The sequence below is a fragment of the Hippocampus bargibanti genome, linkage group LG06 (assembly GCF_051943395.1).
Source record: "Hippocampus bargibanti isolate YZ-2025 linkage group LG06, ASM5194339v1, whole genome shotgun sequence".
NCBI lineage: Eukaryota > Metazoa > Chordata > Actinopteri > Syngnathiformes > Syngnathidae > Hippocampus > Hippocampus bargibanti.
Window position 1 is genome coordinate 20,710,494 of NC_142739.1, and position 17,748 is coordinate 20,728,241.

The window sequence follows — 17,748 nt, forward strand, 5'->3', positions numbered from 1 at the left end:
TGATCTCGTACGGGACAACTTAAGAAACAAATGTCATGGGAAGAATGTCAACATTAATACAAGTAGACACTTTGATACAGGTAGAGTATCAAATAACACATTTTGGACTTTCGCCTGGACAGAGTATCAACGTCCAAATTTTGGACTTTCGTCGAGGCAGAGTAACCAAGTACACATTTTGGACTTTCGGCTGGGTAGAGTATAATGTCCAAATTTTGGAACTTTGGCTAGGTAGAGAATCACCATCCAAATTTTGGACTTTCGCCTGTTATAGTTTTACTTTATTTCAATACTGCTGTGCCGATGACCATTTTGTGTTTGGGAGCCTTTTACTGAGCATCTTCATCTTTATTAAGTTCATCGAGTTGCTTGTTCTGTAGCCACAAGGGGACACAAGCCAGTGTCTTCTTGTGCCGGTCCCAAGCCCGGATAAATAGAGAGGGTTGTGTCAGGAAGGGCATCCGACGTAAAAGCTTGGGCAAAACATGCGAATCAAGCCTCTGAAGATGGAGGACACCGATTCACTGTGGCGACCCCTTGAGGGGAAAAGCCGAAAGGAAAAGAAGAAGAATTAGCTTTAACACAGAAGTCATAAATCGTCCCCAGCCTTTGTTTTCCATAACCGTTCGTCGGTCGTAATCAAATACCGCTCTCAAAAAAAGATTTCTATGCGATTTAGAAAACAAATAATTTTTCGGGGGACACACACTATTCTGCTTTTGTTAACATGCAAGCACTTCCGCAGGCAGGTTTCACTTGGCTGTGATTGGCCGATTTCCGGGAAGAAGGCGGGTCCTTGTAGTGACTTGGGGAGGAGCGACGTCACTGTTTGTGTGCTGTTCGGGGAAGATGGCGGAGGCTGCGGCTGTTCCCCCTCATCGGTTTTTCTGTCACTGTTGTAAGGGAGAAGTTAACCCAAAACTGCCGGTAAGACGTTTGTCTTTCAAACTCGACTGTATGTAGTCATGTTTATTTGATTGACAAGTTGGGATCGTGGCCGATTACCGTGTATTCCGCTTGTCTTCCTGAGCGAGGAACTAGCCAGCCTGCTAGCAGTCAGCGGCGTTTGTTGTTGCAGTTGTGAACGCGGTAGACACACCGGTAACAACTGCTAATGCTATCTATCAATGGACATTTCAAACAGGGGCCGATTTTGTTGTTGTTACAAAAGCAAGAGTAAGCCCCAACCATCGATTTGTCCATTCTGGTTGTTATGCGTTCCATTAAAATACACTGCTGATCTTTGAAATAAGGACATATTAAGCTTATTTTAACCGATTTCCCCACCGCCATAGTTGGATCAGAAGTCGCAGTCATTGACTAAGCAAGGGAGTTTTGCATTCATTAACACTTTCGATTTGAAATGGGAACACGGGAGCAACATTTTGAGCACTGAATACATAACTTACACAAACAAAAACTCAAAGACATTGAATATTCAAAGCTAGTTGAGTTGTATTTAACTCTGTTCAGGACATTTACATTCATTACACTCAATTTATATTTGTGAAAACAGTAATTTTATTTTCATTATTTATAGCGTAGAACATTTCACCATACTATAGGATTGCACCAGAACAAGTGATATAGCAAAGATTTCAAGTGTCAACTCGCCACTTGACCCGAAGATTGGAAGCATACTACATACATTACGCTGTCATATGTAATTCGACCACACAAATAGTCATCGTATTATGCACGGCAATGACTTGATGTGACCGTAAGTAAACATCTCTGTTATGCGATAGCATCTTGACTGAACGTCTCCATGAGCCCCTCCCTACCCAAATAATTCCCACATTGTTCCTCCGTTGGTACAGCCTCTACAATCATATTGGATCCTATACAATTCAGTAAACATTGCCGCATACCGTTCTCTTTTTCATACGTCTGGCTAGAAATTACACTACCGTGATAGATAAGATAGATCTTATGAACTAAATTGGGTCCCAGAAAGTATGTCAGGTGAAAAGTTCGTCTTCCAAACATTTATTTCCCATAAGAAACCATTAAAATGTGAATAATCCGTTCCCAGGTCCCCATAAAACATAACTTTTTACTAAATAAGCCTTCAAACTACACAAAATATACCTTATTTTATGTATAATAAATGTGCTATTGTATTGTAATTAAAGAAATAAACTGTACTGTATAATAAAGTCATTTTATTTACCTTTGTGATGGTAGTTGTCAATGGATGACGAACTTCCAAGTTGACTCTTGATGATAGCCGTGAAGTGAAGTTGCCGTGCTTTCTCTGTGATAATACCCTCACTCACACTATCCCCTGCTAGCTGCTTTTTATTCATCCAAATCAACAGAAGTTTTTCTTTTGTGTCCTCTTCGGCTTAACTCTAGCCTGTGGTGGGGTCTTTTTCGGTCCCATAATAGCAAAAGTATCCTCGATAACAAACCACATCCGCACTCAAAGGAAGGGGGTGACATAAACCAGTCTGCCAGCCAACACCTCGTTCGTGTTTTTCGATGATCTCCTTCTTCTGCTCAACCATAATTTTCGTTTATGTCCTCTTCGGTTTAACACTAGCATGTGGTGGGGTCTTTTTCAGTCCCATAATGGCAAAAGTACTCCACTCAATAACAAACCACGTCCGCAATCAAAGAAAAGTCCGCCAATCACAGTGGTCGCACTGTGTGGTTTGGTTCGGCCACCGAAAACTAGTTTGTCTGCCAAGGTTATATGCTTGCAAATTTAATGTTCGTAAAGCAAAAGGTTCGCGAGCTAAAGCGTTCGTAAGATAAGGTATCACTGTACTAATATTTCACACTGCGCCCTTATTTGAGAGGGCTGCTTTAAAATCCACGGCAAATTCTGCAACCATAGATTCCTGTGAAGACTACCCTCCTGCCATTCCTATTTTTAAATTAGGGCTGAGCAAGATGCCATTAAAAGAGAATCACAGCTTTTCACAAATTTCCGATTTGAATAAACCTTTCCCCCAGTCTTCCTACTGTGCTCCTTTCCACCTATACGTTCAACAATTTGAAGACAATTCCGCTTGTGTTGTCTGTTTTTTAGCGGGAATTAGGAATTAAAGTCCTGTAGAACATCCGTAAAATGTGGCGCGCCACTGACTGTTCTTGGAAATTAGTTCCACTTTATTTGCATCAAGAATCACCAAAGAAAATTGTCCTGATAAATATAAATGTTATTTAACTGATAAGTGATTCATTACTTAGCCGTAATTCAACTTGGGTCATGAGTACAAAAAATGGCATAAGAGTGATTATGTGCAAACAATAGTTAAGGCAGTGATCTCCTTTATAAACAACTGTGAGTCGATCTGATATGCTGCTTTTTTTTTTTTTACTCACAGAGATCAAACCAATGTTTTTTTTCCTCAGAAGATATAATGTAAAACAGGGATTTGGAACCTTTTTGACTGAGAGAGCCATAAAAGTAAAATGTTTAGAAATGTTTTTCAGTGAGAGCCACGCGCACACACACGCATAGCCACTTTTCAACAAAATGTCAGAATGTATTATTTAAAATGACTTTGTGATAATACTCACCATTAACATGAATGGTCTTTTGTTCCTCATGATTGATAAAAAAATCCAGCCAAACGATCGGAATGAAAGTCAACTTTCCCGGTCCATACGTGAAGTGACTGCTAGCTAGCCTGCACATGGCTCATTAGCTTCCATACTTGCTTTCTGCTGTCTCTCGCAGAAGTATATTGATGCTAACGTTAGCATGGGGCTTGTCGAAGTGCCACTGACGTTCGACTTTTTCATCAATGGTATTGTTTCATTGCAAATTTGAATCAGAACCTTTTCTCTCCACTAAGGCGAATCCTTTGGTCCATTCCCACCTGAAGTGTATCATACTTGTCATTTTTTTTACTCGTCTTCTTCTTTTCCTTTCGGCTTTTCCCTTCAGGGGTCGCCACAGCGAATCAATGATTTTTTTTTTACTAGTCTGTTTTATTTAAAAGGGGCGTTTACCTGTTTCAACATGAACGGGCCATTCATGTTGAAACAGGTAAATCAAATCAAAATTGCGCTTTCCGCCAACTTCAGCCCAAACAGGAAATTAACAGCGAAAAAGCTACAATATGTATTTAGTTTTATCGACGAGATGCAATCATCAAGAGCCAAATACGGCTCACCAGCCATAGGTTCCCAACCCCTGATGTAAAAAAATAATAATCCTTGCCTGATATCTTTTACATCTTAATATTCTTTGCATGTGTAAAATGAGTTAGACTGTGAAATTAAAGGACAACCGACGCCTCCGGACAAGTTGTGTCCATAATTTGTAATATCGCTTCAAATGACTTCTACTGAGCGTATTTTACAAAGATTCCACCGCATATAGCTATATTTTACGTTTTAAGACTCGCGCTGAATATTCTGGAAGTCTTGTTTTTGAGTTGGTGCCATTTTACAAATTATGGACACAACTTGTCCGGAGACGTCGGTTGTCCTTTAAGCGTGTTGTCTTGACTTTTTAAAGGAATATATCTGTCCTCGCTGCGATTCGGGCTTCATCGAGGAAGTGACGGAAGATTCCAGGTAAAAGCCGCGAATCATTTAATGACTTTCGTCGTGTCATGATGAGCCACCATTTCTTTTGTTTGTAATTCCACCAGCCTCTTAGAGGGCGGCCCTAATGGACTAGATGACGCAAGCACTCCATTTGCAGAGGTAGGTTTCGAACACGAGTGACAGCCTGTGAGTGAAACGATTAACTCATTCACTGCAATTCACGAATTTATTCGGGAATTGAAATTATGAGCGCCCTTCCCGAATTTGTTCTGGTTTTGTTTTTTCTTGCTTGGGCAGCGATAAAGTGCTGGCCAGACTTCTGGCTGTGTTTTTCTCTTCCACAAGGGGCAGCATTTCCCTTTTTTCCATGTTACCACCTTGTTCCAGCTTCAGCTGTTGTTAAAGCGCTATATAAACCAATATGCATGTTTTGCATTGTAGATTGGACAGCCACTCATTTCAAGCTCATATAACTCCAGACCCATATAACTTAGGAATTAACTCTTTTTTTTCTGGTGAAAGAAGAGAGTCGAAGGTTTCTTACGCTGCGTTGAATGTTTATGTAGGCCTAAAACTCAATATTCTGTGGGTCCTGGAATTTGAGTGACTATGACAAAACCCTGGCACTGGAGTGGACAGATTTTTGCACTTGTCTGGCAGTGAATGAGTTAAACATAAAATGAAGAATATTCCACTTCAAAACAAACATAGCTTGGCATATTTAGCGTTTCTTTAGTGCACCCTGCATTTTCAGTAGGGGACAGGTCTGGACAGCTGGCAGGTCAGTCTAGTACTTGAATTGTTTTTTTTTTTAAACTCATTCGCTACCATTCACGAAACTATTCAGGAAATGAAAATATGACGTGGAGCGCCATTCCCGAATTAGTTTGTTTTTTCATGCCTGGGTGCCGATAACGCGCTGGCCAGACATCATGTAGTGTTATTTTTGCCTTCCACAAGGGGGCAGCATTTCAATTTTTTCCATGTTGGCACTTTGCTGTAGCTCCAGCTGCTGTTAAAGTGCCATATAAACCAAGTCTAAGGTTCCTTTCGCTGCATTAAATGTTTATGTAGTCCTTTTTTTGCCTTTGCATTACTTCGGTACGTCACTTTACATACGACACTACCTCACTTTACATTTAGAAATCACAGCTGACTGACTCTCTAAAAGTCAATATTCTGTGGGTCCTGGAATTCGAGTGACAATGACAAAAACCCTGGCACTGGAATGGACACATTTTTGCACATATCTGGCAGTGAATGAGTTAATCGAATGAAATCAAAAGGTTGGGATAATTTTCAAATGCTGTGTTGAACAAAAATTGAACAAAACGCACGGGAGTCGCGATAGACATAATTGACAACTAACCTCCTGCGTCGTGTCGTCATGGTCCTCGCAGCTCTGGCACCTGCTGTTAATGGAGCGGCCATTTTCCATCGACGGCGACAACCCAGACTCGGAACCTCGGCTCCCCGGCGGGCGCTTGGGTGGGCTCAGCGACTTTGGTGGTTTCGGAAGCGGGCCCATTGGGGGCTCTGTCCCCGCCGGCCTCGGGGGGCCCTTGGCGAGTTCGCTGGGTGGTGGAGACCACTGGGGTCCGGCGCGACCCCCGCGCCTACACAATCACAGGAGGTTTAGGCCCAGAGTCAACAGCAGGCACGACCGCTCGCCAGCTGTGGAAGGGTGGGTTGGCATCAGCTGACAGGCAAAAAAAAGACATTTTGTAGTATTTCTATGCCAGTTATTTGGTGACATTTTGTGCCTCGGCTCTACAAATGCGTTCCTCTTTTCAATGTCTCCCACTCAGGATTGTACAACAGTTCCTCGCCGGCCTCATCGCCAACTCTGGAGCGTCTGGTTCGCCACCGCTCTCCTGGTGAAATGCTTTCATTTGTTAACTTGATTGTGGTTCGTATCAAAATAGGACTAACGACAACTGGTGCTTTGTGCTGGTTCAAGGACGGGGATGCTGCATTCAAATCCAGGAGACTACGCCTGGGGACAGGGTGGCCTGGATGCTGTTATAACACAAGTACAGCAAATTACGCCATATCTGATTTTTTTTTTCCCCCCACCCCCCCCTGGTTGCTGAGTATTTTTGTATGTGTGTAGTTACTAGGTCAGCTGGAGAACACAGGGCCTCCTCCAGCTGAGAAAGAGAGGATCTCTTCTTTACCGTTTGTGAATATTTCTCAGGAACAAGCAGGTGAGACTCACATTGTTTCTCAAGTTATGATGCGCATGGCACCCTTTAACAAGTTTAGGGTTTTTTTTTGACACAACTATTTTATTTATTTTTTGTTAGTCCGATGCCACTGCTCAAACTCGTAGTCTATTCTGTGCCGTTGCTACTGTATTTTCCGGTGTATAAGGTGCATACATCAAATTGAGACATTGATTCAGAAAGATATCTCGTTTTCTCTCAAAAGAAATGACATTTTTCTTCATCCTCAATAAAAATGTTATTTTCTGGGAAGCTCTAATACACTTATCCTATTTTCTGAGTATAAGGCGCACCCCCAGTGAATGGTGTATTTTCATACCTTTTCTATATATATATATAAGGCGCACCTTCAATGAATGAAAAACGTTTTTCAAATATAATATATAAAGATATAAAAGTTTTCCAAATACAAGGCACACCACATTATAAGGCGCTACAGTAGAGGCTGGGGTTACGCACTACTTTGCCTACAGGTGGAAATGGAGTCAATGGTTGCTGAAAGTTATTGCGAGACCTGTTGTGGCTCAATATTACTTCACATATAAGACACACCAGCGTATAAGCTGCAGAGTCATCTTTTGAAGAAAATCAAGGCTTTTGGGTGCGCCTTATACACCGGAAAATACAGTAACCTTGAAAAGCAGGGAGCAGTGGGACTCAAAAGACTCCTTTAGATAATGGTAATAATGAAAGTAAAACCAGCCAACAAATTACAATGTTCATCTTTTTCTATTCATTCATCAATTAGCAGCGCAGCCAACACTAAAAATAGTCTGCTGTGGAACAACTTGAATATTTGTTAACGTAAGAACTACCGTATTTTCCGGTGTATAAGGCGCCTTCATTTTGTTCAAAAGATGACCCTGTGCATTATACGCTGGTGCACCTTATGTGTGAAGTCATATTGAGCCACAACATGTCTCTCAACGACTGTCAGCAGCCGCCGACTCAATTTGCCCCTGTAGAAGAAGTAGTGCGTAACCCTGGCCTCAACTGTAGCGCCTTATAATGTGGTGTGCCTTAAAAAATTGAAAACTATTATATATTCATATATTATATTTGGAAAACTTGTTTTTCATTCATTGAAGATGCGCCTTGTAGTCCGGTGTGCCTTATATATGGAAACTGTTTGAAAATACACCATTCGTTGGGGGTGCGCCTTATACTATGAAAATATGGTACATTGAGTGTCTCACTTTTGAATAATAATAATACATTTCACTTATAAGCGCCTTTCAAAACTCTCAAGGTCACGTTAGTCACAGGATAGGTTTTTCTGTGGGTTCACTCAACAAGGAATAACTCAATTACATAGAAAGCTAGCTAGCTAGCTAATAGATAGCAATTAAAAAATATGGACACAACTTGTCCGGAGGCGTCGGTTGTCCATTAACTGCCTGACACTGAAAATAATACTGTATTGTGTTAATCCTGTCAACCCTTTTGATTGTATGTTCTCCTGACAGCAGTGGATGCTAATATGCTCACCTTGAACAGCTGCACTTGAAAAGCAAATGTCAGTTACGCCACTCTGTGTTCATCGCAAACCTGATCTTGAAAATCCATGTTCCATTGCTGGACCGCAGGGTTACTCAAATACAATTCCTAAAAGGTCACAAGACAGAGAAAAAAATATTTGTGTTGTTCAAAAAGCTTTTAGGCATTGTCCATGGACTAATTGATCACTTCTATTCCAAAGTAATGAAAAATGTGTTCAACTTGTCTGTGCAGACTGTTGTATGGAATGTCCAGTGTGCAAAGATGACTTTGAAGTGGGCGAAGCCGTCAGACAGCTCCCCTGTAACCACTTCTTCCATTCGGCCTGTATAGTGCCGTGGCTGGAGATGGTGAGTGACAACAAACACCACAAGCAACATTGTCCGTCCTACTCGAGCCGAGTTAACGCCACGCCACGTTGGTTGTACCGCAGCACGATACGTGTCCCGTTTGTCGGAAGAGTTTGAACGGCGAAGACAACAGCACCCAGCCCTCATCAGAGTCCCCTACTCTCTCTATGGACCCCCGCACACAGGAAAGATGGTCCTTCTGAAGAAGGACGGTGGGGGTGGTTTGGGTAAACAAAAAAAATCACGCAGAGGAAACAGTCCTAGCGCTCCCTTTGCCTGTGTTGCCGTCACTTTTTTTTTGTAATATTCTGTTCCATGACTTTTCTCCTGAATCATGGACACGCACACATCACATCCTATTTGTTTTTACAAATTCTGTGACATGCTTCAGTTAAAAAGTCCAAGACGCGGTTTTGGGGAGGGTGGGGGTTTTGTTGCCACATTGTTGTAAACATTCATAAACTATTTATTATTTGATGTTCCACGAGCGTATTTCTTTGGTTTGTTTTAAGCATTCCTAAAAGGAAAATGTCATCTTAAAACCAAATGAAATGACTCATCATGATCATCGGAGCTCGCCCCACTTTTTCAATTCTACTTCTGCTGGTGTACATATTATAATCTGGTGTCATCCCGTTCATTTTAGTCCTACGTGTAAAATCGCATTTTTAACGCTTTTTTTATGTAAATAATTGTAGTCCAAAGTGAAAAGATTTTCAAAGAAAAACATCGAGAATAGAGACACCAATGTGAATGACATACATGGTTAACAAACTGTATATGCTATAAATGAAATATGTCTATGACGTATGAATAAAGTGAAAAAATGGGTTTCCATGTGTCTCTCACCAACTCAACCCAGGCTAAATAATACTTCAGAGATTTTATTTGAATTTTTAATAGCGATGCACGTCTTTAAGTGCAAAGTGGATGTGTCAAAATAAGTAACGTGGGTTACGTGTTCCAAAGCCACATGCAAAAGATGGATTTACATGTTTAAAAAAAAAAGCAGTGGAAGAAATCAAACTCACAAATAAAATTCATAGAACTGGTTCGCAAATAAGCTGTTCACACTTCAGCGCAAAGCATTTATACAAAAACATTTGCATTCTTGCAAAATTATGATTCTTCATATTTTGACATTGTTTCTTGAAATATTTCACGTTCAATCTCACTCCAGCATGTGATATTTCTATAAAGTGAAAAGCAAACAGCCTCATAATTCCTCCTTTTTCCCTCCTTTGTAGTATATCATCGATAACTTTTTTCTTTGCACAAATTTGCACTTTTTTTTCTTTGAAAAAAGGAAGATCTCATTGCAACAATTAAATGTTTTCACCAGGAAATTCTTGTAGCTATTTTGGGATTCTTCAGAGTGTCTCTAAAAACCAACTTCTGTAGAAAGTGTGAAAGAACAGAAGTTTTGAAGTAGTTTTAAAAGTCCTCAAGCTCACCTGCATTTGAACAACAAAAACCTATCACATATTGAATCCTGGCGTGTACCAAGCAAGCGTGAGTAAGGAATGTGGCGCCGCTGTGGCCGGGATGTAGCCCACCATCGGGTCCCACACTTCAAACTGGATGGGCGATGATGACCTAAATTACACATAAACAGCTTTTTTTAGAACCATGTCACACTCGCTTTCTCGCTCACATAGTGGAAGGATACAAAGCTGAACATAAACGGTTGTTGACTTCCAAATTGTTCTACAAACCCGATTCCAAAGCCACATTTTGTACATTGTTACTGCTTCAGCTGTTGTGAAAGCGCGATATAAATCAATATGTATTGTGCGTGTTACAACAGGGTGGTTTCATTAAAAAAACAACAATTCAAGTACTAGTCCCCCACTGAAAATGCATGGTGCATTTAAGAAACACTAAATATGGCAAGCTATTTGTTTGTTTTGAAGAGTAATTATCTTCGTTTTACGTTTACCTCATTCACTGCAAGACAATGTGAAAAAATGTGTCCACTACAGTGCCAGGGTTTTTGTCATTGTCACTCAAATTCCAGGACCGACAGAATATCTGCTTTTATGACAACATAAACATGCAGTGTAAGAAACCTTTGACTCTCGTCTTTCATAAGAAAATAATAATTCCTAAATTATATGGGTCTGGAGTTATATGATCTTGAAATGAGGGTGGCTGTCCAAAATACAATGCAATACATACATATTGGTTTATCTAGCGCTTTAACAACAGCTGAAGCTGGAACAAAGCGCTAACATGGAAAAAAGAGAAATGCTGCACCCTTGTGGAAGAGAAAAACACATTGCCAGATGTCTGGCCAGCGCTTAATCGGCACCCATTCATGAAAAAAACAAAACAAATTCAGGAATGGCGCTCTCCGTCATATTTTCAATTCTGAGAATAAATTTGTTAATGGCAGCGAATGAGTTAAAAAACACAATTCAAGTACTAGACTGACCTGCCAGCAGTCCAGACATGTCCCCCAGTAAAAATGCATGGTGCAATTAAACGCTAAATATGCCAAGCTATGTGTTTGTTTTGAAGTGTAATCATCTTCGTTTTATGTTCAAACGTCAAATAGGTAGTTGTTCACTGGATCATACAACCTGTTGAGGACGATGAGCACCACTCCGCCGCCTGGTTGGATGAAGGCTGAGAATTTGAGTTTTGTTTCGCCATTGGCCGACACACCGACTGTCTGAGAGCCCTCACACAGGAACTTACTATGACCAAAGAAGAACAAAAATGAAATAAAGAATTGGACGGGGCTCTCAAAATATTAAACGATTAAGTTCCTTATGACTACCTGAAGTGGGCCATAGCGTAGAAAGTTGGCTGCTTGTAGAAGACGTCACGCTTAGCATCAACGATGACGGGGCTGTCGGCAAAGTTCTTCACCCAGTTGGGCCCGCCAGTCTGATCCAGCGCCAGGTTCCAGTCGGTCCAGCCTGTCACGTAATGATTTAAATCCTGAACACAAGGAAGTACATAAACTAGTCCCACCTTGCAGTGACAGCTTAATCATACTCCCAGAACCCCCAATATCCGACCTCTAAGATATCATGCGCGTATTGTTCGGCCCTCTGCCAGCTGCCCAGTTTCACCCCCTGGCCTGGCGGCCTCCAGCCTGCGCAGGCCTCAGTGCCAAACAGGTAATACTCTGGGTAAAGTTGGTGAGTGATTCCCAGGGTGGGTCCAGCGGGGATCAGGGCGTCCAGGTACCAGTGCACCGCCACCCCGTGGACGTATCGGCCTGCGTGGACGTCACTTAGCACCTGATGGGATTCACATCACAAGTCTCTGCGTTATAATGCAGGATAAAACGTCTCAAACTGTGGTGCACTCACCACTTTGGCCCAATGAGGTAGCAGCAGACGGTTGTCATCCAGCAAGAGAATGTGAGTGTGCGGAAAAGACGACGCATGGAGGGCAGGGCCCAGGTCCAAGGCCACCCAGTCCCTCTGCTCTTCGGCGGTGAAGCCCAGCGCCTGGAAACTGCAGGGAGACAAACATGCTGTCTCGAAATCTTTTTATAGAATAACTTTAACTCATTCACTGCCAGACATGCAAAAATGTGTCCACTCCAGTGCCAGGGTTTTTGTCATTCTCACTCAAATTGGAGGACCCACAGAATATTGAGTTTTAGGACTCCATAAACATGCAGCATAAGAAACCTTAGACTATTCTTTCATCAGAAAAAAAGAGTTAATTCCTAAATTAATGGGTCTGGAGTTAACTGATCTTGAAATGAGGATGGCTGTCCAAAATACAATGCAATACACACATATTGGTTTATCTAGCGCTTTAACAACAGCTGAAGCTGGAATAAAGCGCTAAGATGGAAAAAAGGGAAATGCTGCCCCCTTGTGGAAGAGAAAAACACATTGCCAGATGTCTGGCCAGCGCTTAATCGGCTTAATCATATTTTCAATTCCCGAATAAATTTGTAAATGGCAGTGAATGAGTTAAAAAACACTAGACTGATCTGCCAGCAGTCCAGACATGTCCCCCACTGAAAATGAATGGTGCACCTAAGAGACGCGAAATATGCCGAGCTATGTGTTTTGCAGTGTAAACATTCAATACAGCGTTAGAAACCACGTAGACTCTCTTCTTTCATCAGAAGATTCCTAAATTATATGGTACTAAATTATTCCTAAATTATATGGTACTGGAGTTATATGAGCATGAAATGAGGGTGGCTGTCCAAAAAGCAATGCAATATAAACCTTTAACAACAGCTGAAGCTCGAAAAAAGCACTAACATGGAAAAAAGCAAAATGCTGCCCCTTGTGTTAGGGAAAAATATTACCAGAAGTCTGGCCAGCGTTTTATCCGTACCCAAGCCAGAAAAAAAACAATACCCCAATTAATTCGGGAATAGCGCTCTATGTCATATTTTCAATTCCCGAATGAATTCGTGAATGGCAATAAATGAGTTAATATAAAGAGTGAAATATGACACCTGTAATTTGTTATGTGTCCTGCTGTAGGTTCATTCCCGGTGGTCACAGCCCAAAACGTCAAATTATACTTGGCATATTCTTCAAGGAATCTAAAAAGGCACAAATCATAACAATCAGAATACAATATTACATAATCTTACAACAACATGTAATATTATACATGACTCACCTAATATAATATTGAGCCCAACTTTTATGTTCCTTTCCACCGGGTTTTCCCTTCAAGGACCCTTTTCCTATGAGAGCTCCGTTTGTCTTCATCCAGGCGGGGGAGCTCCAGGCACTGCCCAGCAGAGATAAGGGTTGGGGAGCCATGGCCTGGGCTCTCTGCAGCAGAGGGATCTAACAAAACAAGTCACAGAACATTCAGAAATACAGTCATCTCTGTGTGTGCTCTGTTTGTTTCACTCCGGCTCAGGCTCCCACAACGGCTCCCACTCTGGCTCCCATTCCTCCACGCCCCTCTCTTTCCCCCCCTCTCAGAGTGAAGTAAATGTATTGCGATAACATGGTTGCACAAGTGCACACCCTCAGAGCTTAGATGTGACTAAGTTCTGAACTGACCAATCAGGGACTGTGTTTTCTTGACATTTAAAAAAAAAAAAAACAGTTTTCAACTTCTACATCATAGGTTAAAAAAATTCAGTCAGGAGAAATGTATGAATTTTCCCAACAGTCATTACAATACACTGCGATGAGAAGAAAAGAGCGTCACCGCAGAGCGCCGATGTGTATGTGGAACTGTCACGGCTAGGAATTGAAGTGGATTTACATGGGACAGGAGATGTGAGACAATCTCTTTTCGTCAATAGATGCTACAGCTTTGTGTTTGCTTTCAACATTTAGCTTGTAGCAGACCTGTACGTTACACCATGACGTCTCTGATCCACTGGTGAAAAAGATGATTTGATTCTCTCCTCTTTCATCTAGAACTGCTTCATACAACAAAGAAGGTGCAGAAAGTGCTTAAGATTGAATGACTGTTGTATCACATTATTTGTTATTTACTTCAAGATGGCGCCGCGAGTGGCAGCTCCTGTATTTGTTTTTCTACTCCTTCCTTTACTTTCCTCTTACACTGAATGCTGCATCACTTTGCTGCGGTGACTGACAAAGGCTAATCCGTCCATCCAATCCATCCATGGAACGCAGTGATAGTCGTCATCAAGTATAGAAAATAGGACGCAACAGTTATATTACTAAAAAGTGGAAGTCTCTCCAACATTGACAGACAAGATGAAAACTGGTTAGGAAGGATGCCAGGAGCACAAAGCAACATTGGAGGGGGTGCATGAAATGAAATTTAGGCAAGCACTGGCTATGAAGTCCATTTTATGTCTTATTCTTTTGTTTTTCTTTTTGTGTATGTCTATCATCTTGTTCCTCCATGTTTGTCTCAGTTTGAATCCTAACCTTCATGTCTACATCTTCAGGGGCCAGAGTGAAATTTTGAAGACTGTAGTCATCTCGGGTGTCAGCATACGTGTATAGACGTGTGGAGAAGTCACAGCTGGCCATGGGCACACGCACCACAGTATAACCGATACCTGCCAATGAAAAAATATTTATAAATAGCTTTTGTCTTTTTTTACATAGAGCTGTTTCCAATATTTTATTACCCCTGCATATTGTTTAATGAATAGTGTTAATTAAAACTGAATTATAGTCAAAAGTTTTTTTAAACAGCTCTTTTATTGTACAGTATTTCATTCCATGTGATGTACCTTCTTTAGAGAAGTATTGTTTCAACAGTTGGTCTTGTGCTCCAGCTGAAAGCGACAAGATGTTCACTGCTGCTGCGTCTGTCATCGCTCCACCAAATCCTCTCATCTTCTGGTACTTCTTGTTTGCGAGGACAGTTAGTCTGAGGACTGAGGGAGACACGTGACATATGGTATGATCAACACACCCAATGCCTGTAGTAATATACAATACAAATACTGAACAGGTATATTAGGGGACAACCGACGTCTCCGGACAAGTTGTGTCCATAATTTGTAAAATGGCTTCAAATGACTTCTACTGGGTGTATTTTAATAAGATTCCACCGCATATAGCTATATTTTACGTTTTAAGACTCGCGCTGAACATTCAGGAAGTCTTGTTTTTGAGTTGGGGACGAGTCCGTACGTGACGTCAGAAAAGGACTGCCTCCTGACCGTAAAAAAGACGCATTGTAGCGTCTTTCCATCACGTCTTTGTATTTTGTATCTTATGTATTTTGCTGTACTGTTTTTTGAAAACCTTGTGTTGCACCCAAAAGCCGCCAGCAGAGGGAGTCCAAGCTCCATGGAAAGAATTTAGCAGCCTGTGGAAACGGCTGATTCATTACTCACAGCTCGGTGGCCATTTTCTTGCCTCTTTTTGGGTGAGACGTTCCCCCCGCCCGTTTGCCTCAAACTGACGCAGAATAAATTATTTAATCGATTGCAAACATGTATGCTTTACTCTTCAGAACTATTTGAATCATATTCATAACTGCATGTGTAACAATAAAGCATATTATCCGAATCTGAAGCCATTGTTTTTATTCTCCAGCAATGGACTTGGCGTGACATCACGAACTGGGGAGGGACTTTCTGAAAACGCCCAATTCGCAGCTCAATTTTTTGCAGATTTTGGACACTAAGTCATTTTTATTGGCGTTTTGCATTTGAATAAAAATATCATAGTGCGTGTTTTGGTTATTTTAGATGCTATCAAACGTTTTTCTGATGTCAGTTAAAAAACAAAAAAGTGACATCGGTTGCCCTTTAAACGTAATTAAAACAGGCTTTCATTACTCATATTTAATAACTCAACTCGTGTTGAAGCAGAGGGTGTTACCCAATGCATGCCACCAGTTTTTACCATCTGCGAGCTTTGAAACAGGCATTATGTTCCAGTTGTATTTATTATTTTGCTTTGTGTTGACTATTATCTGAAGTGTGTTGTTGCAGCTGTAGCTGTTGTGAAAGCTCCCACATCATTATTAATTTTATTTATATAATGCATAGAATATTTTGTTTTTATCTTTTCACCACATTACCCCTTTCAATTTTGCTGCTGTAGGTTGCAAATTTCCCCATTGTGCGACTCTTAAAGACTTTCTGTTTCTTATCTCTCCTTTGAGCCGCACCATTAGTTCTCCCCTTTCACTCAGTGTGTGTACATTAGAAATTAAAATTTGTTGTATTTGTTGTTTCTATATTTTAAAATTATCTGATGGCAGTTAACCAAAGAATTGCATCTAGTTGTGTTTGATGTGTCCAGAAACTACATAGACAAAGTGAACTGCCGCCCTTGTCTTTGGTGTGCACTGCATTGGCAACAATAATAATAATAATAATAATAATAATACATTTAATTTACAAGCGCCTTTCTGAACACTCAAGGACACTTTACAACAAAGACAACACACAAAACAGTAAAATCATGCATAAAACAATAAATAATAAAACGGCATAATAAATTAGACCATGTAAGCAAGTTTAAACAGGTGGGTTTTCAGGTGAGATTTGAAAGTAGGAAGGGAGTCAATGTTGCGGATGTTGGGTGGAAGTGAGTTCCAGAGTTTAGGAGCGGAGCGGCTGAAAGCTCTGCACCCCATCGTTGTGAGACGGGCAGAGGGCGTGTAGAGGTGGAGGGAGGAAGAGGATCTGAGGGCCCGAGTAGGAACAATGCTCGCAAGGAACCGCAGACTTCCCTCTTCCCAGCCACTTCTCCCCCCGGGTGATTTCAAAGCATTCCCAGGACAGCTCAAAGACAATTTGTCATCCTTGGTAAAATCCACACAAATATTTCCACTAGTGACTAATTTCAAATGGCAGCATTCTCACGTATATCCATCAATAAATGGTCACGACATTTGTAGACAGATTTTATATGTAACTTGACCACCCTGCTTGAGACTTACCAGCACCGGTACTGTTGGGTCTGACTGGACCCTGGTCGTCCTCAAGCCGACTTCCGGCCATGCTGCTCAGGTAAGAGATGTAATGACCCAGCGGGGGGATAGAAACAATGCCCAAGGTATCGCAGTAGGTAGAGTTACACTCACACACCACTGAGTCATGGCCGAAGCTTCTGGCGGCACACTTGCTGCGTTCTTGTTGGGAGAAGACACATAATTAATATTGCCACATTTAAATCATTTTAAAGGCGGTTGTGTTTGTTACCTGTGGTGGTCGTTGTTGTTGTGTGGAAAATGGCGGCGAGCCAAAAAGCGCAATGCAATGACAAAAACATTTTGCAAAGGTAAACTTTTTCCTTTCTCGTCGGATATCACTAAACATGAAATTAAATTCAACCACGAGTATGAGTCGATACAACTACACATTCATTACTGTCCTATTAAAATGAACTTTAAAAAAGCTTCGTTCCATTTAAATGGTTTGAACTTTGCCCGGTCAGTCATCCTTCAGTTCGATTTCGTAAACGGTTTATTTTGAGGAAATAAATCACGTGACTCTCGCGTGGTCTACAATAACCCGGATGAAGCGTTATTCACCACCTGAAGTACCATAGCCGTAACACTTGGGGGGGTTGTTTAGTCGAGAGCAAATTGAAAGATTCTTTTTTCTGATCGAATGCCAGTACAGTACATTAAAAATTGTATGGATGTAATTTTTTAGCGTAATAATTATTTCAGGCATGCATCCTCCAAACTATTCTAGTGACTCATATAATTATTCGCATTTTTGCCATCCTAGTATTTGTCTCACTCAGACTAGGTGCTGGCCACAA

At 41.2% G+C, this 17,748-nt stretch overlaps 2 protein-coding genes across 3 annotated transcripts; one reads left to right on the forward strand and one right to left on the reverse strand.

Annotated features, from left to right (window-relative positions):
* The first annotated feature begins 791 nt into the window (after positions 1-791).
* On the forward strand, positions 792-9,307 carry rnf115a (ring finger protein 115a). The gene is made up of 9 exons (XM_088998432.1): positions 792-927; positions 4,478-4,536; positions 4,614-4,668; positions 5,910-6,193; positions 6,318-6,386; positions 6,470-6,542; positions 6,623-6,716; positions 8,466-8,581; positions 8,665-9,307. Exons 1-9 carry the CDS (start codon positions 850-852, stop codon positions 8,782-8,784), a joined length of 948 nt encoding a protein of 315 aa, XP_088854558.1. The 5' UTR covers positions 792-849; the 3' UTR covers positions 8,785-9,307.
* On the reverse strand, positions 6,045-17,454 carry gba1 (glucosylceramidase beta 1). 2 transcript variants are annotated; one of them, XR_016115266.1, is made up of 13 exons: positions 17,181-17,454; positions 16,919-17,110; positions 14,748-14,894; positions 14,437-14,570; positions 13,193-13,365; positions 13,023-13,112; positions 11,905-12,052; positions 11,608-11,832; positions 11,364-11,527; positions 11,164-11,280; positions 10,036-10,177; positions 8,223-8,339; positions 6,045-6,183 (listed from the first exon to the last, which is right to left on the reverse strand). XR_016115266.1 is itself a non-coding variant. In XM_088998431.1 (11 exons), exons 1-11 carry the CDS (start codon positions 17,248-17,250, stop codon positions 10,060-10,062), a joined length of 1,578 nt encoding a protein of 525 aa, XP_088854557.1. In that variant the 5' UTR covers positions 17,251-17,454; the 3' UTR covers positions 9,531-10,059. The 2 variants fall into 2 exon arrangements, 1 of the variants encoding a protein (XP_088854557.1); XM_088998431.1 differs by lacking the exons at positions 6,045-6,183; positions 8,223-8,339 and having other exon boundaries at positions 9,531-10,177.
* Positions 17,455-17,748: the final 294 nt, after the last annotated feature.